General features: G+C 36.3%; 1 protein-coding gene and 1 pseudogene across 1 annotated transcript; one reads left to right on the top strand and one right to left on the bottom strand.

Annotated features, from left to right (window-relative positions):
* Nucleotides 1-755: 755 nt before the first annotated feature.
* On the bottom strand, nucleotides 756-9,324 carry KLRF2 (killer cell lectin like receptor F2). Its single transcript, XM_059682175.1, has 6 exons — nucleotides 9,191-9,324; nucleotides 6,791-6,889; nucleotides 4,789-4,836; nucleotides 2,840-2,988; nucleotides 2,455-2,570; nucleotides 756-1,013 (listed from the first exon to the last, which is right to left on the bottom strand). The coding sequence occupies exons 1-6, from the start codon at nucleotides 9,276-9,278 to the stop codon at nucleotides 896-898; spliced, it is 618 nt and encodes a 205-aa protein (XP_059538158.1). The 5' UTR covers nucleotides 9,279-9,324; the 3' UTR covers nucleotides 756-895.
* Nucleotides 9,325-13,837: 4,513 nt separating this feature from the next.
* LOC132225969 (ATP synthase subunit O, mitochondrial-like) lies at nucleotides 13,838-14,701 on the top strand (annotated as a pseudogene).
* The last annotated feature ends 8,848 nt before the right edge of the window (nucleotides 14,702-23,549 follow it).

The raw sequence follows: 23,549 nt of genomic DNA, 5'->3' as shown, positions 1-23,549 counted from the left end.
ATTTTTAGACAATATTGGGCATTACAGATAGATGTGTTAAATTTGGTTCATAATATAGGTTTTATTTTTATTGTTGGTTCATAGTTACAAGTTAATTTTGTTAATTGCTTAGCAATTTAGAGTAACTCATCCATCTCTTTTTTCTTTGAGTCACAGTTAATAGGGTATAAATTCCTGATGATTTAGAATTAACTATACACAACTTCTTGAACTTAAATAACTACCTCACTTATAAGGTGGACACAAACTTTGGTATTTATTTTGTAATATGAATGTGTTTTAAATAAATGAGTGAAAAATATATAAACTTTAATTTTTATAGAATTTTAGTTAGAAAACTAAGGGAATATGACAGTTCTCAATATATTTAAAATAAATTTAATTAAAGGAGAATAAATTCTAAAATCACACTAAAAACAAAATTATGTTACTACAAATAGACAGCTTATGCTTACAACATCTCAATACTTTATTACCAGCTGAAAGTTTTATTTCTTTTAGATAAAATTGAAAATAGTCAACTTAGGGTAAAGGCCCACCATGAAGAAAAAAATGGCATATCTGTAGCCTATGTGCCTGGTCTATTATCTTACCAAATGCTTAGAAAGAGTTAGAGATCAAGGAATAGAACACACATGGGGATTAGGCAGGATTAGAAAAAGATTAAATTTAATTATTTTTTAGACATTTAAACAATAAGGAATTCTGTTTTCTTCTCTAAAAATAAATTAATATACTTTTTATTTTGAAGTTTTATTTCTGTACAAAATATTTTAAAAATTTATATTTGAGTGAAAACGAAGTAAATTTATCTAAAGAAATGGATAGTCACTGTTAACATCCATACACATTTCTTCCACTTTCTTATTTAAATGCACAGATTTGCTTTTATTGTTCAGACAACATCTCTCTGACAAATGCCATTAAATTTGGAGCCACAGTCTTCAGAATATACTTGATTTCTTGTTGTGACAGCACAGTTCATGCTATCAGTTGGTCCAATCACTGAAAAACTAGGAGATAAAGGGCCGACTTTAGACAATTTATATTATTTATAATGATGATTGTATTTATTAAAGTCTTCTCCAGCCAAGCTTGTACAGGTAACTCCTCAGCAGACAAAATGTTGCCAATGATTGTATTTGGGCACTCTTGATTTGCTTGCCGGTCAAGCTCTCTCCTACCCCCTTGAACCTCCAACCAAATGTCTCTCTTATTGGAATAGTATCAGCACTGAAGCTCAAACTCGAAGACTAGAAGCATCCCCATCTCTTCTTTTCCTCTCCATTCTCCCCCTAAGTATATCAGCAAGTCCTGGATATTCTATCCCAAGATAAATCCTCATATTTATTCACTTCTAATCCAGGCTACTGGTACCTCTTCCATATCTCTGGTCATGGCTTCTAAATGAACTTCAGTTTCAATTCGGTTTCTATATATTAATTTTCTATGTGGCAACATAAATACTGTTCTTTAAAAGGTAATTGGATGTTACAATGGAAGTTTTGGTAAAGATGTAACGTATTAATGGGAGTTACAAAGCAGTAACGTAGAAAAAAAGAATGACTTTTTAAAGTTAAGTAAAACTGTTTAGATAATGTTAACCTCCTTGTTTAACTTCCATAGTGTAACAGGACTAGGAAAATGTGCAGTTAGAATATTTTTGGAGAAAGCTACTTTCTTAACTATGTTTTTAGTTAATGATTCTCGTTTAAAATATAAAAACCAAACACCATTATAACCATCTGCACATCATTTTTGTTAAATAATTAAATTAAAGCTTTAAAAGAAGATGTGTTACCCTAACAATATGTCAGTTTTCAAGTAAAATGAGCCTACATATCTTTTACTAATATTTTCAAAGATTACAATCAAAATAAGTCCAAAAAAAGTGAATAGTCCTGGATGCCTTAGTTTTATATTCATGAAAGACGATGGAGAATAGAAAATAAATATCCAGACTGAAATAACTCTGACTCCATGGCTTTGCTGCACCTTGCCAGGACTCAGGTGCTCTAGTAGTGTAACGTGCAAAGAAAAGGAGTGCGCAGAGGAGAACCGGTGAATGTATATGACACTTAAGAATGTTAAAGCACTCTTCCATGTGTTACCTTATGTTGTTCACCCAAGAACATTGTGAGGAAAGCTTTGTTCCTCTTTTCATACAGATGAACAAGTTGATATTAACAAGTTTGGAAGAATTTTCTAAGGGCAGAATTTTAAATTTACACTTTCAGATATCAATTCAAGAAGCATTTCTAACTCTATCATATTTCTTAACATTATTTAAATCCTACCTCTCTCTCCCCCCCCCAAAAAAAGGGGGAGACAGAAAGAAGAAAGGAGAGAAAAATAATTTTTAAAAAAGGTAGGTAAGAAGGAAGAAAGAAAAATCTTGAAACTCAAGGAAAACAGCATCATTACACCATCCCTTTGCTTCAAATCACTACTTACTTTTTTAGTTCCACAAGTGGGTGTTCACTTATCCACATCCATTGCTTTCCTGGGGACATAATATATAATCCAATCCAACTAGGAAATCCAGGTTTTAAACTCTTCTGTATGAATTCCTAGAGACAAAACAGTATATTCATTCATTCATTTATTCAAAAACATGTCAATGCCTTCTGTAGAGTACAGGAATGTGCCAGAGTAAGGTACTTGATAAAGAAAATAATATTTTTCTTTCATAAATAATAGCGGTTTTTAAATCATAAACAATAGTAATTATATTAGGGCTCATGGATGTTCAAATCAATGACTATAAACCACCCACACTTTTTAGAATTGCACCTAGAATTTTTCCTTGGGCACTTAGACCCTGTTTTTGACTCCTCACCAGCTCTTTGAAATTGTGAATCACGGGCAAATGTGCCTGGAGCTTTGAACAATCACGCTGACTCTCATTCCAAGTTTTAGAAAAATTTGAAAACTTGTAACACTTCCCTTCATTCAGCAGCCAGTCATTTGGGCATATATGATTATTTCCTGAAAGAAAATGTATGAAGAAAAAGTTAAGTAAAGTCTACAGTTAATAGAGAAAGTATGAATAGTATCTAATGTGATCGACTTGGAAAATAGACCTTTACCAATTCACTTTTTGTGATTAAAAGGCAGCTCTATTAGTAGAATAAAAATGAGATTCATTCAGTCATTTGTGTCTTTCCAGTACTGGGGGCAGCGTTTTGGGTGACAGGGTTTGGGAAGAGCAAAGCTTGTAAAGTCTGACCTCTATAGTTAGAAGAGAAAAATGTATAATATTTTGATTGTTTATTATTAACTGAAAAAGTAAAAGCCTGTTGTTTAAGTCCATCTATTATTTGATTTTAATTCCTTTCTCTCAAGGTTTTCTTTATAACTGGCACTTCATTTCTCTGAGATTACTCACCACCACCATTTCTTACTCCATTGCATTGGATATATACTAGTATATCCTCCTGTGTTTTCCCTTTATACTGTTCCCTTGGCCTTCAATAGTTTTGCTTTCATTTGCATAATCTAAATCAGTGGTTCCCAACCTTTTTTTTTTGGCCATGCCCCACCTAAGCATCTCTAAAATCCTGATGCTCACCCCTTCTCCCCTGACATATCATTCTTATTATTCAATAGTGAACTCCTATTCACATGGAGGAAGCCTAAAAGGCCATTGACTTGGTCTAAACAAGCTTCCAAAGAACATGGCATCCATGAAAGAGAAAAATAAAAGAACAAGAGGACAGTTGAAGTACTGAGGAAGAAATCACTAAGAAATTAAAAAAATAATAATAATATGAAATGATATGAAAAAATAGCAAATAGTTTCAAAACATATAATAGAGAACTGAAATGCATAAATATGTCACAATATATATTTATATACTGTACATGAGGCTCCAAGAACCATTAGAAATGCAAAAATGTCACTGTTAATAACTCACTCTCGAATTGCCCCCCTTAAAAATTAAATTGCCCTCCTGTGGGGCATGTGCCCCACATTGGCAACCACTGCTCTAAATTAACTTACCTCTTAATGTTCAATTGTACTTCCACTTCAAAAACAAAGCCTTTATATGTGGTGTATATATACCAAGGAATATTATGCAGTTATTATAGAGAATGAAATCTTGCCATTTGTGACAACTTGAATGGATATGGAGGATATTATGCTAAGTTAAATAAGTCAGGCAGAGAAAGACCAATATTGTATGGTTTCACTTATACGTAGAATCTAAAATCAAAATAAAACAAAACTGGACTCATAGAATCAGACCAAAGGGATGGTTACCAAAAGGGAGGGGATGGGGAGATGGGTGAAAAGGGAAAAAAAATTTAATAAAAAATAATGTGACAGGTTTTCAAGGTGACAGATGATTACTAGAATTAACAGGGTGACCACATTGTAAGGTATAAAAATGTTGAATCAACCAGTCATAATTTCTGCCACCTTGCAGACATAACATTTAGGTGTCATTTAGCAAAGGATGGATAATCTGTTTTACTAAAATCTACTGATTTAAATGCTAGTATTTCTAAAAAGTACTTTCACAGCAACATCTGGACTAGTGTTAGACCAAATATTGGATATCATGCATGGCCAGGTCAGGTTGACACACAAAATTAACCATCACAGCTGGTTTAAACTATACTAGATATTCTATGGCATAGTTATCATATCATCATTTGAAAGTTTTTAAAAAACTTGATATTTAATTTGCCTAAATTTATATGACCAGTTGGTTGAAATTTCTTGATTCAAACATAGAGAAGCACATTACAGACGAAACCAGCCAAACAACAAACAAACGTTACCTGCTAGGCTGCTGATGTTTACATTCTGTGAGACATCCATTTTTTTATCTGTACTCAGTGCAAAGAAAAAAATATAATGAGTAACAATAAATAGCAATTTAGGTATATGAGAATAAAAATGCTAACATAAGATAAAAAGACATGCAAATAAAAACAAAGTCCTTATCTTATACTAAGCTTCTGCTCCTCTCTTTCCCCAGAATTAGCCATTTTAAAAGCATATCTATTTTTATTCCTTTGAGTGTTAATCACAATTCTAAATATTGCATTCATTCCCTTTTTTAATTGTTGACACTATTATAGATGCCCCCCCACCCCCACCCCTTTGCCCACCTCCACCCAGGTTTCCTTTTCTCCACATCCTGGCCAGTACTTGTTGTTTGTTGGTATATTAATGATAGCTTTTCTGGCAGGTTTGAGGTTGTATCTCATTGTGGATTTAATTTACATCTTTCTACTGATTAGTGACATTGAGCAATTTTTCATGTCTGTTGACCATCTGTGTGTCCTCTTTGAAGAAGTGTCTATTCAGGACCTTTGCCCATTTTTTAATTGGATTATTTGAAAATATAATCCATACTCACTTGAAAAGTTCCTGGTGTTAAGTTGTATAAATTCTTTGTATATTTTGGAAATTAATCCCTTATCAGATATATCACTGGCAAATATGTTCTCCCATGCAGTGGGGTCCTTTCCATTTTGTTGATGGTTTATTTTGCGGTGGTGAAGCTTTTTAGTCAAATTTGTTTATTTTTCCCTTTGTTTCCTTTGCCCTAGGACAATGATGATGAATCTTTTGAGTTCAGCGTGTCAGCATTTTGAAAAACCCTAACTTAACTCTGGTGCCATGTCACATATAGAAATTTTTTGATATTTGCAACCATAGTAAAACAAAGACTTATATTTTTGATATTTATTTTATATATTTAAATGCCATTTAACAAAGGAAAATCAACCAAAAAAATGAGTTCGCATGTCACCTCTGACACGTGTGTCATAGGTTTGCCATCACCTCCCTAGGAGATATATTGGTAACATTATTGCTAAGAGAGATGTCTGAGATTTACTGCCTATGTATTTTCTAGAATTTTTTATGGTTTCACAGCTTACATTTAAGTCTTTTGTCCATTTTTATTTATTATTGTGTATGGTGTAATTTGATGGGCTAGTTTCATTTTTTGCACCTTTCTGCCCAGTTTTCCAAACACCATTTATTGAAGAGACTTTCTTGACTCCTATGTATGCTCTTGCCTCCTTTGTTAAAAATTAATTGACCATAAGGCACGGGTTTATTTCTGGGTTCTCCGTTCTTGTCCATTGACCTATATGCCTGTTCTTATGCCAGTATCAGGCTGTTTTAATTACATTTGCCTTGTAGTATAGTTCGATATTACATACTGTGATACCTCCAACGTGTGTTTTTCCTTCTCAAGATTGATGAGGCTATTCCTAAACCTCATACCTACTTTTTTGTATACTATTTTTTGTTATTTCTTCTTATTCCAGAAACTCCCATTTTATTATATCAAGTGTCTTCAGCTTCTCAGTTGCATTATTTAGAAAACTGTGGAAACCATGCATCTATGCATTGGTCTGGTTGTTTTTTAAAAGATTGAACACATAATACACACATTGAATACCACTTAAGGGTGGGGGGAGATGCAGAAGTCCACCTAAAAGGGTTTTCAAATACTCCCCCCTTGTTTTAGCTAGCACATTAACACATTTAAATTATTGTTTTTCAAAGTAATACGAATAAGCACATAATAAGTCAACTTTTCACTGGAATTTTTTTTTAAAGATGCAGAATAAATGCTTATGTTATATTTGAGTGTTTCTTAATTTTTATTAAATTTAAAATAATTTTGTAACATGACATATGGCTAGAAAGTTTAATTTACCAATTTTGGACTATAATGTGGAGCTGATCTTGATATTAAGAAAAATTAAAGATCAGTTTATCTACTAAAATAGCAGAAATAAATAAAAACTCCATACTCACTTGAAAAGTTCAGGCCAATCACTGTCATCAGGTAAATAAGGATCCCGACGCATCCAAATGCTACCAAAATGCCATAATAATGTACATGCAGGGCAAAATCTGCAATGTTAATTTGTTTTTTCATTAATTTTAGAACTCTTGTGATAACTCACTTTAAGCACATTTTCCTGTCTTTGTAAATTGTTTGGTGATATTTTTTATAACTTAGCATTATTTACTAAATTATATATTATATGAATATATACAATTTATTATGTGTATTATATATTACTATATAAATATAATATAACTTTATAAAATTTGTATCGTATATATAACATAACATTATATAACATAACATATATAACATAACAGTAATATAACTATATCTTTTATATTCTTTATATTACACAGAATGCTATGTAGTATATACTATATAAATAATATATAATACATATTCTATATTTCATATATTACATATAGAAAAATAGAAATTATATATAATATGTGATTGTGTACTGTATGTATATTGCTATTATAAATGAAACTCTTTTTCTTAATTTCATTTTTTGGATTGTTCAGTGCCAAATGTATATATGTTGTGGGTATTATTTATTTTAATGGCTCACTGTAGGAAAGAGAAGAAGGAAAGGAACATTATTGAAGTCCTATTACGGTCCAGTCACTGTAGTGGGAATAGTCACATGTTATCTCACCTTTACATATGATATATTATATATCCCTGGTTTTGAATTTTCAGACAGGAATCAGGGTCAGCCTAAGCAATGTAGATCTCTAATCAATGCTGCATATACAGAACGTTGGCGTAGTACTACTTTGGATCAGAGTTGGCAGGAATTGTCTCTTTAAAGAGGAATAAATGAGGAACCTCCAGAGAATTTGGAATATTATTTAACATAATTATGGGAATGTTATTTCAATCTAGAAGCATTCTAGCCAATTTTCCTTGCTAGTGGCCAAAGAGAAAGTCAAGTAATTTGATACTCAGGTAATTATTCCCCAATATGTATTGGCTTATAAATAAACATGCACTTAATTTCATCACCATAATCATACATTTCACAAATAGCTCTAAGTCAGTGATTTTCAACCGTGTGCTACAAGAATTTTTAAAATATGCAATATCTGACTAGTTACTAGTCAGGGGACTTACCTCTTTTCCCTTAGATTGTCAAATTAAAAAATGACAAAAAAACATTTTTTGTTGTGCCGCAGAATTTTAGTAATTGGTTTATGCGTGCCATGAGATGAAAAAGTTGAGAATCACTATTCTAGGGTGTAATAAAAGAGTGTGGTGAAAAAGGTTGAGAATCACTGTTCTAGGTTATAATTAAAGTCATAATAAAAGAGTGCTCTTTCTCAAATCTGGATGTATCTGGATGCTTCATCTCAATTGATTTCTATGGACTTAGTGTATCCCTTTATATCTATAATACATAGTTATAAGATGTGCTGTATGTTGTAAAACTTTTGAAATTTACTACTCAATTGTCTGTATTTCAAAATAAATCCCAAGTAAGTTTCTTTCTTTTTTTTTTCCTTTTTTTCTGGCCTGTGAATATTTCTTCACTCAGGCAAAGGTAGAAAGACCTCTACTTAGCTAAAAACCCTCAAAATATATTTCTGCACATTATGACGAAATACCTATCCTAGGCATATTTATCTGAAGTTAGCTGGTTCCATGCTTACCAGGAAGGGCAATTTTAAACTCATTGCCAAATCAACTTGTTGCATATTAAACTCGTCTATAAAACCTGTAACAGATCTGAAAACAAAACAACCTTGACCAGATACAGCAATCCTAAACAGCAAAGATTAATATTTTCATTTATTTTGCCCTCTCTCCTTCCCAATGGATTATTCTGCCAGTCCCATGGCTCTTTTTAGAAGATTAATAAAATACAAAATGTATATACAAAAATGTCTTTTAAAGCTGTATAACGCTATAGGATCACTGTTAATCCCACCCTCAGCACTAGATTTTTACCTCTGGGGATAGTAAGCATCTTCATACAGATATCATACCCAAGAATTTGCCTTCAAGAATCTTATATTTTGTAGGAGGAATAATTTTTACAAAAATGCTAACTTTGACCTTTTACTTGAAAGTTACCTTTGTATTCTTATTATACCACACTGAGAAGATTATGCATTATCCTATTAGCATTTCGATGGCCCCATGGCTACAAAGTACTGTGGGAGTTTTTTGTTGTTTTCTCTTTTTATTGTTGAAGCTCAAATGAGTCTAAATAACCTATCTTAGGCAACATATGACCATTTTGTAAAATCCCAGAATATAGTTAATTTTAATACTTTAAAATTATTCAAGGGTAAATGACTTCCTAAGAGAATAATGCAATTTTAAATTGGAGTCTGAGTGAGAAATAACAATATTCCTACCTTTAGATCTCTGCTGGGATTTGAAGCGATCCTTGAAATTCAGCTTCATGTAACCATCTTCAGTCTCCATCTCCTCAAATATTTTCATGTGATATTACCCAGAAAATAGTAAAAGAAAACAGAGAATAGTTTCAGCCTTGGATGGATATTCCTGCTAGCACGATGTACCAAAGACTAAAAGGAAGTTCAAAAATAGTCTGACCACACAGGATATGTTGGTGAGTGAAAATGGATAGACATGTTAACTTCTGAGTAAAATTCTGTATGCTGCAAAGTAAAAGTAGGTATTTTGCTTCGTTCTTTTCAATAAATATTTATTGGACCCTTACTATGGACCAGTCATTTGTGTGCAGTACATTAGGAAAAAAATGAAGAAGACAAACATACTGTCTATCTTTATATTCTAATGAGAAATAAGTATATAAATACCAAACAAAACTAGTGCTTGGCTAGATAAGAATAAAACTTTTAAAGGTTACTATCTTTACCACACGTCAGTGTTGCGCATGCATACACAGAGGAAATGAGCCCTTTTTAGTGGCGATTGGTAAATCACAGGCCAGCGATGAGGAGCATACAATGAGGGCACGAGGAAAGGTAATACCAGGCCTACATTCAGTCAGTTGTCATAACAGTTATTTTAAATAATTGTCCAAAATCCCTAAGAGAGGTATGGCTATGATGGTCTGAGGTGACTCTCCAAAAAATGATCAGTGTAAAGGCGATGGTAAATTGAATACAAGGGAGATGAATCCAACATACTATGAAGTCCTTGTGCTACTACAGTAGATCTGTGGGCAGGAAGTCAAATTCATTATTGGGTTGAGAGTATATCTTATTAAAACCCACTGTTGCCCTCTTCAATATGATAGTCACAATGTAATCTGCCACCAAGCTAGCCTGCTGTCCCTCTCAGAATTGGTATCTTATCTGGGACACAGATTTGGCCATTGCATTTGACACATCGGGCACTCAGTTCCAGGGCATCCTTGGGTAGTAGAAGACAACTTTGTTGATCCCATGCACAGGACTCATTTCAGTTGCATGGCCATTCTGTATTAGCCCATTGATCAAACATCAGGGTGTCTGGAGAAAGAGGCTTCCTGATGCCCACACCACATACCATTCTGTCTACCTGATTACTGAAAGTCTCGTCCTCAACTCTGGTTACCAAAAATTAGGGGTATTACATAGGAATTAATTTAATAATCTGTGTTCATTATGAATAATCCCTACGCATACTTCTCCCCCAAATCTCTTTGTCACTCATGTTCTAGTTTTGTTCTTTTTGAGTTCTTGACCAGTCAATGAACCCGTTAATCTCTGAATATGAGTCATTTTAGATTTATATTGCTAGATACTCATCTTTCCTGCTAGATGAACAGCCAGATATATCACCCAAATGTCTGTTTAACTCAAAGATTTAATTTAACTCCACTTGTCTTTCAAGGGAACCCCATGAGTGGGACTACAATGTGGAATCTAGTTTTAGCAGTCATACATTTCACATTCAGTGAGAAAACTTTTCTTTTTACTTCTCCACTATGTGATCATATCGAACCCTTTCCCTCTCCTGCACCAAGCATATGTACATGGTTCAGGAGAAGAGAGAAAATTAATACAGAAATATACCATGGGAGTTTGAGCCATCTGCTCGTGCAGTTTACCTTTTTGGAATTGCTCAGGCCTAGCCTCCAATATGCTCCGTTTGAGTTTATGATAGAATGCTGCTGTACATTTTAAATTTTAGGATCTATTAGGCCAAATTGGTCCCATGAGGTCATATTCTTGTTGGTGAACAAATATCATACTAAAGTTACAGGCTCTTTACTGCTTATTCTTCACCAGGTGCAATTAGCATAATGTCATTAATGTAATGAGTCTATTCTTTATAATAGCGATATCATGTTCTGAGATATGTCAAAATGATCTAGTTCTCACTAAGATATCTTATGACAGAAATCAGGAGAACTGACATATACCTGGGTAAAACAGTAAAGAAGTATTCTAATGAAATTCCATAAAAGATTGTAAATGGTGGAAAATATCTGTAATACATGTATCTGACAAAATGATTGTTTCTATATTATTTATACACGAGAGGCCCAATGCATGAAAATTTATGAAAGAGTAGGCCTTCCTTCCTCCAGCTGCCGGCACCAGCTTCCCTCTGGCACCCGGGACCCTGGCTGGCTTCCTTCCTGTCCCGGTTTCATCAGGAAGGATGTCTGGAATGACGTCCGGAAGACATCAGGTCTAATTAACATATTACCCTGTTATTATTATAAATTACAACTCATTATATACCTCTCTCTCTCTCTCTCTCTCTCTCTCTATATATATATATATATATATATATATATATATATATAATAACGCAAGACAAATAATACTAATAATTGGCAAAATATTTAAATAGAGACTTCACAACTATATATATATATATATATATTAATTGGCATAAGCCCATAAGAATGCTCAACAGATCGTTAAAAATGTGCAAGTTAAACTACATGTAGATATCATCATTTAACTACTTGAATAGTTAAAATGTAAGACTTACCATATCAAATATTGCTATTGATGTGGAGCAACTGGGACTATTCTACATTAATGATGGGAATGGTACAACCTCTGGACAATGTTATATGTTTATGAAATTAAACATATATTTCCTTTTAAACACAGCTTTATTTGAATATAATTTATATACAGAAAACTGCACAGATTTAATGTGTGCAGTTTGATGAGTTTGGACATATGCAAACACCCATGATACCAGCACCACAGTCAAGGTAATAGACATACCCATCACCTCACAGATTGCATGTTAATCACAAAAATAGAGGGGAAGCAAAAAAAAAAAAATTCCTCTATATAACCTAACAATTCTACTCCAAGCTATTTCCTCAAAAGATTTGAAAATAAATGTCTACAGAAAGACTTTAACAGAAATATTTATGCTGGTTTTATTAATTTTAGCCAAAAATTGGAAACACCCAATGGGGTAATGGATAAACAAATTATTATATATCCACATAATGAAATATTACTCAACAATAAAAGGAATGAACTGTTGTTCTATGCAACAAGGCGGATGAAACTCAAAGGCATTATACTGAGCAAAAAACAGGCTTTCAAGAGTGCGTACTATGTGGTTCCATTTATGTAAAATTCTAAAAGCAGCAAAATTCATCTCCATTGATAGTAGATTAATGGCTGGCTGATTCCAAAGATAGGAGAGGAACTGCAAAGGTACATCAGGGGTTATATTCTGGTGATGCAAATGTTTTATATTTCCACTCAAATTTTTGTTTGACTATTTTTCCTTTAGCAACAAAACTAAATTTCACTCAACCATGATAGTGCAATCTCTCTATGTGCTCATAATTATGCACTCTTAGTTTTATGACTAGAATATTTTGGTGATGACACAGGTAGAATATAGTTTCCCAAAAAACTTTTAGTCTTCTTTCTGTCCTCAGATGGAAGCAACAATTCTGTAATTTGTTCTTTTTTTCTGTATTTTACCTTGCATAATTTTGTTTTGAGTGATGACAGAATTGACCAGAGCTATTCATTTGGAAGAACCCAAAAGAGTTTAATGCTGCATTTCTTACTCTCATCACTTTTTCTTTCTATTCTTTTGTACTCTTTCCTCTGTTCTCATTTTATTTTCCCCTCAGAGTGTCCCAGTCAGGACAAACACTATTCTACTCTTGAAGCAGCTTATGGGACATCAGCTATTTCCCTTTAGTTTTCTGCCTTTTATGTATAATACAGCATCTATACTGTTGAGGGGGGATATAAAATAATTTGATAACTCTGATGGGGACAGGTTTAAAAATAAAATTGTGACCTGATAACCTAACAGTAGCATAACACTATCATCTTGAATATTCATGACTCCATTCTGAGTACTTTTTAACTACCTTTTTTTTCTCTCCCTTTGTGTTTTCCCTTTGTTTTTCTCCCTGTGTGTTTGTGTGTGTGTGTGTGTGTGTGTGTGTGTGTGTGTGTGTTTGTGCGCGCAGATATGCACAGGATATTTGAGTTCGAAAGAGAAAGTGGTTTTTGTTTTTGTTTCAGTAGTCAGTTGAAAGCATAGCTTTCTGTTCTTTTTTTTTTTTTGCTTTCAACACTTTTAAGATGGACTTTCTTAACACGTGGTAATTAAGTGGTAATGTCTTAAAGCAGTGGTTCTCAACCTTCCTAATTCCGTGACCCTTTAATACAGTTCCTCATGTTGTGGTGACCCCCAACCACAAAATTATTTTCATTGCTACTTCATAACTGTAATTTTGCTACTGTTATGAATCGTAATGTAAATATTTGATATGCAGGATGTATTTTCATTGTTACAAATTGAACATAATTAAAGCATAGTGATTAATCACAAAAACAATATGTAATTATATATGTGTTTTCCGATGGTCATAGGCGACCCTTGTGAAAGGGTCATTCGACCCTCAAAGGGGTTGCGATCCACAGGTTGAGAACCACTGCCTTAAAGCATGCTTCAGTATTTTTATCACCCATGGTTCTGGAAGGACACTAGTTACTTACCACTCTTGGGAGAATTGAAAAACTTTACAATATAGTTCAGATGTGGATTCTGTATGGAGCAGTAAGAATATGTGAGTTCCTATGGCCGCCCGGGAGAGGAGGGCCTCCCCAGCAGTGCCAGGCGCCCCCAGCAGGTGGAAGGCATCAGTAACATCTGTGGTCAGGCCTTTTGCCAAGTTTGGGAGGCACCTGCCCAGAAATATGGTCCTGCAGGTCACTCTGCCACTGCTCTTTATTCCGCTGCATCTAACAGAATACCCTGGAACCGGCAGGAAAGGAATTGTTGAGAGTTGCACACAGAAACACAAAACGGCTGCTTCAGTTGTGACTCCCTAACGTAACATGTTCTGTTCAAGTGCAAAACCTAAATGGCATGACCTCCAAAGAGAGCTTTCTCTCCCCTCACATCCAACCTGGGTCAATTTGCCTGCTGAAAATGGTTGCTAGGACAATGCCCCAGGAGTCATTCCTGCCTTTCTTCCATGATGAGTGTCTACCGTGGAGCAGCACCTCGTACAGTGACCTCTGAGTCTCCTTTAGATGAAGCCACTCATTCTGCATCAAAACATGGCCCTGAAGAGCTTCCTAAGGAAAAGCCAAATATTGAAATGGGAAGTTAAGATTGATCCATCAACTGGGGGTGGAACTGTTGCCGAAGGAAATAGGAGTCTTCCATGGTATGCGAGGGAAAGCATTTCAGGGATTCACACATAGGAAGATTAGAGATATAGTGGCAAGATGTATTGGAATGAAAAGAAAGGACTCCATGCCCAATGTCCCATCTAAGACCAGGTGGCTTAGGTCCATCTCACTGAGAAGTCCAGCCTCGGGCCACAGGGCCAAAGCCGCCCCACCCAGCCCAGGAGGAGGGCCGGGCCCAGAGCAGCTATGCCATTAACCCAGTAGCCGAGGCATCCAGAGTCCAGAACAGCCTCTGTTCCCATCCTGCCCATGTGGCTGTGTGAGAGAGAGAGAGAGAGAGAGAGAGAGAGAGAGACCCTGAACCTCGGGCCTTTGTTAAGCTTTGATTATATTTCTTTGGGTTTGGGAGAGAGCAGGCTTTCTTTCAAACTATCCAACCCCTTTCCTGGATCTTCTGGGGTTCGATGCCTTTATCTGCTCCCTCCTTCCCCCCCCACCCACCCCCAGATATTCCCAGGCTAAACTCTTCCCCTTTATAGTTGCCATTTTGGCTCCTACTGCATCTGCCTCAGCAGAGGAATTTCCCCCTCATTGTTTACCCCTCTCCCTGGGGAGACCGGAAAGCCAACCTTTCCTACCTGCTGGCCTAGGGCAGAGGATGCAGCTGCTCGCTAGGGTGTCGGTGAAGCGGCCTCTTCCCAGTTAATCAGGCTTAATGTCTGATTCCATTTGCCCTCTTCCCTTGTTAATAACCTACCTAACTACTGTCACAGATTTGGTGTCCATATCAGAGAGAAATATGTCGGTACCTTTGCCAAAAACAAGATACAGAGGCTGAAGAGGTTTTAGGAAAGTGTTGATTTTCTGCCAGTGAAAACTCTTAAACTTGGAGAGAAATAAGATGCTTCCTGACCAGAACACACACACACACACACACACACACACACACACACACACACACACGACTTTTTTTTCTTTTCTTTTTAAATCTTTATTGTTGAGATGTCCCTCTATTTCCTCCCCATTGCCCACCTCCATCCAGTTTCTGGCCAATCCCAGACCTTCATCTTCTCTTTTTTTTTAACTTCCTTTCTGATTCTTTCTAATTTCCTTTCACGCGGCGACCGACTAAAGATCTTAGTCATACGGTTAGTTTCATTTTGAGAAATATTATTTAAACGTCTGTTTACCTTATAAAAGTAGGAAGACCTTACTTGAAGCTGTGTTGTAAAGACGACATTTTTGCTTTAAAGTGAAAACTTTGAAGAGCAATTATGAAAAATATAGTGAATAACTTCGCCTCATCTGCCCTGCAGGAAGGGGTGCCAGAAACTGATTCAAAAAAGCAAGGTAAGTCCACTTTCAATTGTGCAGAATCAAGGTGACTTAGTGAAATTATGAAGCCTAATTAAAAACTTAGAAAACATGAAATGAGTTTTGTAGTTTCTCCCATCACGGCAAAAAAAATCCTATTGAAAAATAGAACAACAAAATTCAGATTTGTAACTATTTTGTTCTTTTAATTCAGATTCACTTTATCTTAATTAAGAATGGAAAGGGATTAAGAGTAGCTTAAAACTGTTCAAGACTTAGATTCACTTTAATTTTGTATTTAATAATGGTATTACTGGAAAAAAAGATGTTAAATATATTCTATGTACTCATTCAATGACTAGAATACACAGAAGATATTAAAATTGGCCAATATTTGCGATATTTTAAAAGACTGTTTATAGGCTTTGAGGAACTCAAGATATACTACACTTCAGATTTTTAATAGCAGAAAGATTATCTGCCCATCTTACTCTTATCTAAGTAATTGCTTGTATCCTGATATTTTTGAGGATGAGGGAAGAAAATGTACTAAAAATAAAATACCCTTAGAAAACAACTAGGTATTACTTGGATGTATTAAATGACAAACTCAGATACCAATTCTAAATCTGACAGGAAAATCTTTTCCAGTTATTTGAATAGAGCTCTTTATAGTCATACTATGGTGAAGAAGAGAGGAAATGAAACTAAAATGCATAATATCTAGCAATCCATGATTTGGAGATTGTTGTGAATTGACATTTTCCACTGAATTTTATTTCAACCTACTAGTACATGCAAATCAAAAATTATTGTTGCAGTTCATATCAGAATGCATACTAGAATCCTCTCTTTTTTGTTTTTGACAATTTAATAATTCTTTCTAAGGTTAAATCAAAGAGGGTTGGGGAAAAAATGGAATCAAATATTGTATGGTAACATGAAAATATCTGAACAAAAAGTTTTAAGAATACTTTCTAGCCATGCATAAAATCAGTGTTAAGTTCAACTTTATGTATCAATCAACAGTTTGGATTTATATGTTGTATGTGTAAATAAGTTCTATGTACCACACAAATATATTCTACAAGTTACTTAAGATTGTATTGCTTTGTTTTGGGGGAAGCAGCAAAAGTTATGCTCCAGAAACTGCTTTTGTCTTTGTCACAGGAATTTACATAATTCAGATTCCCTGTGGTAATGTTAATAATTTCATAAGCCAGTGACATACAGGATAATATCTCTTAATAAGCGAATAAAGAAATAACATACACCCAACCAATGATAGATTATTAATCTATTCCAGGCAAGGGCGATAAAAGAATAAAGTCTAAATTTAATGCGAGGTGTAGCTTTTTACACTTAGAGTTATTTAGGAAGGACAGCTATCAAAGGGGAGCTGATTTCCAACTGCCACACAAAAGTTAAAGTACCCTGTTGCTAGGAAACAAAAAAGCAGGTGTTGGCTGCCTCCTTTTTTTTTTCTTTTTTAATATATTTTTACTGATTTCAAAGAAGAAGGGGGAGGGAGAGGAAGATAGAAACATCAGTGATGAGAGAGAATCATTGATGGGCTGCCTCCTGTACCGCCCTCACCAAGGATCAAGTTCGCAGCCTGGGCATATGCCCTAACCTAGAATCGAACCATGACCTCCTGGTTCATAGATCGACACTCAACCACTGAGCCACATGGATCAGGCAGCTGCCTCACTTTCTGTGTTGCCAACGAGATAGTACTCCTTATAGTAGGAGCTAATGCCCCAAGGGTTTTGGGAGAGTTTTGATGAAAGGAAGTGTAGTCGATAATATTGTGATAAATTTGCATGATGACTGATTACTAGTGTTAGTGAGGTGATCACATTGTAAGGTGTTTAAGTATTGAGTCACTATATTGCACACCTGAAACTAATAAAATATTGGTTACTAACTATATTTACATAAAAATAACAAAAACGAAAAATATATAAATTAAAAGTTTAGGAAAGAGTGTGCTCACCCAAACCAAAACTCTCAAATAGTTCTCACAAACTCTCAGTATTTATAGCCTCAATATCTCAGGGACAGCTGAGGTACTTATCATGACAATAGACGAGATGATAACATGCTGAAACAACTTCATTCTCATATCAACTTTGCTTCTAAAAAGAACTTATTTTTTTTGTCTTTGTCATAAACAAATGAATTAAGGCAACTTCACTTAAATCACAAAGTGAATTTGAAATTACATTAAGTCATATCTATATGTGTAATAGAGAAATATGCTAATTAACCGGGATGCCGTAATGGGTCGACCTGACAGGAGGAGGTTGCGCGCGCAGCGGTGGGTGTGGGGCAGTAGGGGTCTCCGTGTACCTGCGCTGAGGGAGGGCCTGATCAGCAGCAGCCCCGGCTGCTTCAAGGGCCAGAGAGGGAGGCAGGGCTGGACCGGTGACTCAAGGGTGGACGGCGCCACGCAATTTTGAATTGCACACTAGGCTCCTAGTTTGTGTATAATATTATATATGAAGTATATAGATATATCATTTGAAATTATAAACACCCTTGTAAAAGTAATAACTGTGTGATAGCCGAAACCGGTTTGGCTCAGTGGATAGAGCGTCGGTCTGCGGACTGAAGGGTCCCAGGTTCGATTCCGGTCAAGGGCATGTACCTGGGTTGCAGGCACATCCCCAGTGGGAGATGTGCAGGAGGCAGCTGATCGATGTTTCTCTCTCATCGATGTTTCTAGCTTTCTATCTCTCTCCCTTCCTCTCTGTGAAAAATCAATAAAATATATTTTAAAAAAATAACTGTGTGATATAACTTATTCATATGTTTATTTTGGATTTTTTTTTATATTTTCTTATTTCTACTTATTGATTGTTTATGATTTTTTTTTCAATAGATATGAGCTAGCCCTAACCGGTTTGGCTCAATGGATAGAGTGTCAGCCTGCGGACTCAAGGGTCCCAGGTTCGATTCTGGTCAGGGGCATGTACCTTGGTTGTGGGCACATCCCCAGTAGGGAGTGTGCAGGAGGCAGCTGATCGATGTTTCTCTCTCATCGATGTTTCTAACTTTCTACCCCTCTCCCTTCCTCTCTGTAAAAAATCAATAAAATATATTTTTTAATAAATAGATATGAGCTAGAAAGTAGGGTATTTTGTTTGACTTTAAATTCATTGACTCTTTCCTTTCAACCCTCTTTGGAGAAGATTAGATTCAGAAATTGAGAAAAATTAGTCAAATCAATGGAGCTTCTCTTTGAGGAAAAATAATTGGAATCCTTCACAATTTAGTTTATCATAGAGGTTAATTGGAACTATTTTAGTTATATTGTGTTAACCAAAGAGAGGTTTATCCTGTGATTCAGAACAAAAAATATATATCTGAACAAAAGGAGTTGCAATCCTGGAGACACAGGTGCAGGTGGCAACGTAAACTGTGTTCCAGAGAGAGCAACAACAAAAAAGCACAGGAGTTAAAGAAACAAAAATCACAAAATGCACTTGTTTCATGCAAATCAGTGATTGCTGGCTAGGTTACCAGGAATTGTTTATGCAATACGCTAACAAGGGAGGCAAAGACTAGAAGGAAGAGGTTAAGCCAATATGTGTTCATGCAGCAATTGGTGTTTCGGGATGAGTCAGCCTGGGGCTGAGTGTAGCAATAGGTTAAGCAATTTAGCCCCTTTGAGAACTAAGGCAAAAATGTGCATACCCGCCCCGCCTCCCATTCCTTAATGGGCTCCAGACTCTAGTTTCAGTAACTCTCTTAGCAATGCTTATTCCGTTTTATTTTCTCCATTATAATTGTTACTTAAATAGGTTTTTTCTATTGAGCTGTCCTAGGATGTTATGTTTTTTATTTACATTCCTTTGTTGAACACATAAGGACTGAGAAACTTTGAAATTCATCTATTTTTAACTTAAAATTTAGTTGACATAGAGTATTACATTAGTTTCAAGCATACAACATAGTGATCTGACATTTACATATCTTACCCATGTGCTCATCACACTAAGTCTAGTAACCATCTGTTAATACGAAATTTATAGTGGGAGACCAATGTTTTCTGTTGTTTGGTTTTTTGGATAAGAATAGAAAGGAGGGCCTTGTATAATGAAAGCTATTTAAACTGATTGTAGAAAACTAGATTTTAGGGCTCAGAGGGAAAGAATTCCAAAAGAGCCTGACTACCTACTTAAAATCATGAATAGGAAAATGTACTTAAAATTTTCATTTAATATGCAGTAAATAATGTTTACCTCCTCCCATACATAATTAAAATATGGAATGATGGGACAGCTAACACAAGAAAAAATAATAAGAAAAACTGATTGTACTTAATTCCTTTTAAAAGGCAGACCTTCTGAAAACAACATATTTATATTATTCCATTTAAAAAAGAGATAGTGTTATTTAATGGTTGAAGAGATATGTGCTAAAATGAGGTAAGAAAATAAAGTTATACATTGTAACTATTTGATCAAGATTTTTGAACCTGTGATATTGATGTTATCCTTTTGTCCACCATACCAGTCCATGGACAGATAAACAGACTGCCATCAAATTGACTTGACTGATGGCATAGAAAAAGGGGAAACAAGTATTTGTTTCCAGGATGCCTAATATTTGAAGAAAACTAATAAGAAATTAAATAAATTAATGAGATGATATTTGAAAGGTGATTAAAAGCCTGGACTCAAGTTCTGAACTGCGCCATCCATATACAGCACCAAAAAAGGCTGAAAAGACGGATGTATGTCCTGTTTTCCTCTTTTTGACCTTTGCTACATTGGAGACAGGGTCTTACAAGGAACAACCCTTTCTTTTGTACTTTAGACCACAACCCTTCTAGCCTAGGCAAGAATTCTTTTTAATTTAATGATTTCATCCCCCTCCTGCAGGCATCTTCAATTTATCCCTTTATTCTAGATCAGTGGTCGGGAAACTGCAGCTCGCGAGCCACATGCGTCTCTTTGGCCCCTTGAGTGTGGCTCTTCCACAAAATACCGACCTCTGCACGTGGGCCACGAAGTTTCAATTGCACTGTACGTGCGCGCCCCCCAATGGTAGTAGAGAACTTTTAAAAACACGAATTTAGTAATGCCAAACACATATTTAAAAATTCAATGGCTTCCCATTATACTTACAAGAAAATCAAGTTATTTTCCAGGGCCTTCAAAGCTTAACATCATTTAGCTCCTTTACTCTTACCTACTCATGCTTGTTATATTGTTCTTTGCTGCACAATTTTAATCCTTTTCCTGATTCAAGGCACCTGCACTTGCTGTTCTTGTTGCTTGAAATGTTTTCTCTTGTTTCTTTCATTTGATTAATGTCCAAAACGTTCATGGAAAACATGTGGTCCATAGTTAATATAAATACTGCTCATCTGAAAGATTTGAACCCGGACCCATCTATCTAAAGCTACCAGGACATGGAGGCTTATTATTGGCAGCGCAGCCACAACACAATTGTTGGATCAACAAAACATGATCATATTTTAAAGTATTTGTTGGGGTCAAGCCCCAGCAGGTCCAGGGGTCCCCAAAGGTGTGTACGGAGTCGGCGAAGAAGGAATGACACGGAGATAGCCTTCAGTTGATCAGCAGCCTAGCCAGGATCTCTAGCCAGGATCTCCAGCCAAGTTCTGTTCAGGATCTCCAGCGAAGTTCTGGTTCGGTTCTCTCACTAGGTTCTCCAGCCAGGTTCTGTCCAGGTTCTCCAGCCAGGTTCAGTCACCAGGTTCTAGTCAGGTTCTCTTGCCATGTTCTCTCCAGGTTCTGTAGCCAGGTTCTGTCTCTAGGTTCTTCAACCAGGTTCTCTCGCTAGGTTCTGCCTCTAGGTTCTGTGGCCAGTTTCTGTCCAGGATCTTTTGCCATGTTCTCTCCAGTGACGTTCTTCTGTCTCTAGGCTCTGTGTAGGTTCTGTGTCTAGGTTCTGTGTTCTAAGTTCTGTCTAGGTTCTGTCTAGGTTCTGTAGAGCTGTTGTCTTGTTACATCTGTATTTATACCAGTTGATTCCAATCCTATCAATCTCCATTCCAAAGGTTAGGGCGTTTCTAATCTCCATTCCAGGGAGTAAAGATTATGTAGCTTAAGCATGATTGTTTGTAGTTAAAGTGATTAATTACCCGCCTAGCACTTAGTTAAGGGGTTTTATTCCCTCCCTAACTTCAGGGGAAAATCCCTACCTGGGGAAACAACCTTTCTCAGAGAGGTGACCTTGGTTAAAACACAGTGCCAAGAAGGTGAGCAAACATATTAAGAGCAGTATGCCATATATGCCAGGTCCCTTGAAACAGCAAGCATGGACCAGCTCCCGGCAAGTATTAATTCTATAAACCCAAAGTAGAAATAAATATTATGGGCTATTTGAACCCAGGGATGTTTTCTTAAGCATGGGCATTTTAGACAAGTATCAAGGACCGCTTGTGGATTTGGTGAAGGCCAAATATGCTCTGGACATTTTGGACAGGGTCAAGTATCAAGGACATTTGGGTATAGACTGAAATGTCTTTGTGGATGTTTTATTTTTATGTATTTATGTATGCATGGATAGATGGATGTGTTGGGATCCAGCCCCAGTGGGTCCAGGGGTTCCCAAAGGTGTGGACGGAGTCGGTGAAGAAGGAATGACACAGAGGCAGCGTTCAGTTGATCAGCAGGTTGGGTTCTCTCTTTATTGTCCTGTTACATCTATATTTATACTATTTGATCCCATAAGCATACCTCTATAATTACAGCATGGTATGCTTCGGGAAATCTTCTACAGTTCCTAGTTTCATTTTCATTTCAACCTGTATCTATCTAGTTCTGTTGGTTTTAATCTTGTCTAGGTTAATCTCTGTGTTTCCATTACAAGGGCTATTCCAAGGTCACTGTTCTATTGCTCTACTGATAAGCTACATGGAAGTGACTGAAGGAGTTTATCCTACCCAGTAAAGGTTATGTCCTCCCAGCCTTGCTGCTTGCCTTCCCTGAGACTGCCCTGTGTCAGTGGGTCTCCAGGGGTATAGGCTTTGGTGCTTTCCCTAGTGGGCAGACCCCTGGGGATGCGGGCCCAACAAGTCCCAGATTTATTGCCAACAGTCTTAGTCCAAGTTCTTCATAAGTAGTACATGGTATTTCTGTAACACTAGGAGGATTTACTGATTTATTCTCTTCCTTAGTCCTGTTAACCCCTAACCTGGGGAAACAACCTTTCTCGGGGAGGTGGTCCTGGTTAAAACACATAGCGCTTAAGAGGGGGAGAAAACATATGTCATATATGCCAGGTCCCTTGAAACATAAGCTGTGCAGATGTTTCTTCCCTGCGGCGACTGTGTCAAGCAGCAAGGGTGGCTTCCAGCATGGATGGATGGATGTATTTATTTATTTATGTTAATCCTCACAGAATGATATTTTTCCCATTGAATTTTAGAAAGAGGGAGAGAGAGAGAGAGAGAGAGGGAGAGAGAGAGAGAGAGAGAGAGAGAGAGAGAGAGAGAGAGAGAAATATCGATGATGTGAGGGACATCGGTTGGTTGCCTCACCCAGGACCCGGCTGGGGCTGAGGATAGAACCTGAAAACCAGGTATGGTCCATGTTCTTGACCAGGAATCAAACCTGCAACCCTTGGGTGCATGGGCCCATGCTCTAAACACTGAGGCACACCGGCCAGGGCATTGTGGAGGTTTAGACAGGGCCAAATGCCTTGCAAGATTTGGTGTACCTGGCCACTGCTCATATTTTAGGTCTTGGTTTTAACATCATTTCCCCAGAGTGACCTCCTACCTATGCTTTTTAGGCTCTCCCCCGTTATCAATTCAGAGGACCCTGTTTATTGCCTTTCTCACTTTTGTTGCAAATTG

Source organism: Myotis daubentonii, chromosome 2 (assembly GCF_963259705.1).
Source record: "Myotis daubentonii chromosome 2, mMyoDau2.1, whole genome shotgun sequence".
NCBI lineage: Eukaryota > Metazoa > Chordata > Mammalia > Chiroptera > Vespertilionidae > Myotis > Myotis daubentonii.
This window is presented reverse-complemented; position numbering and strand designations above follow the sequence as displayed.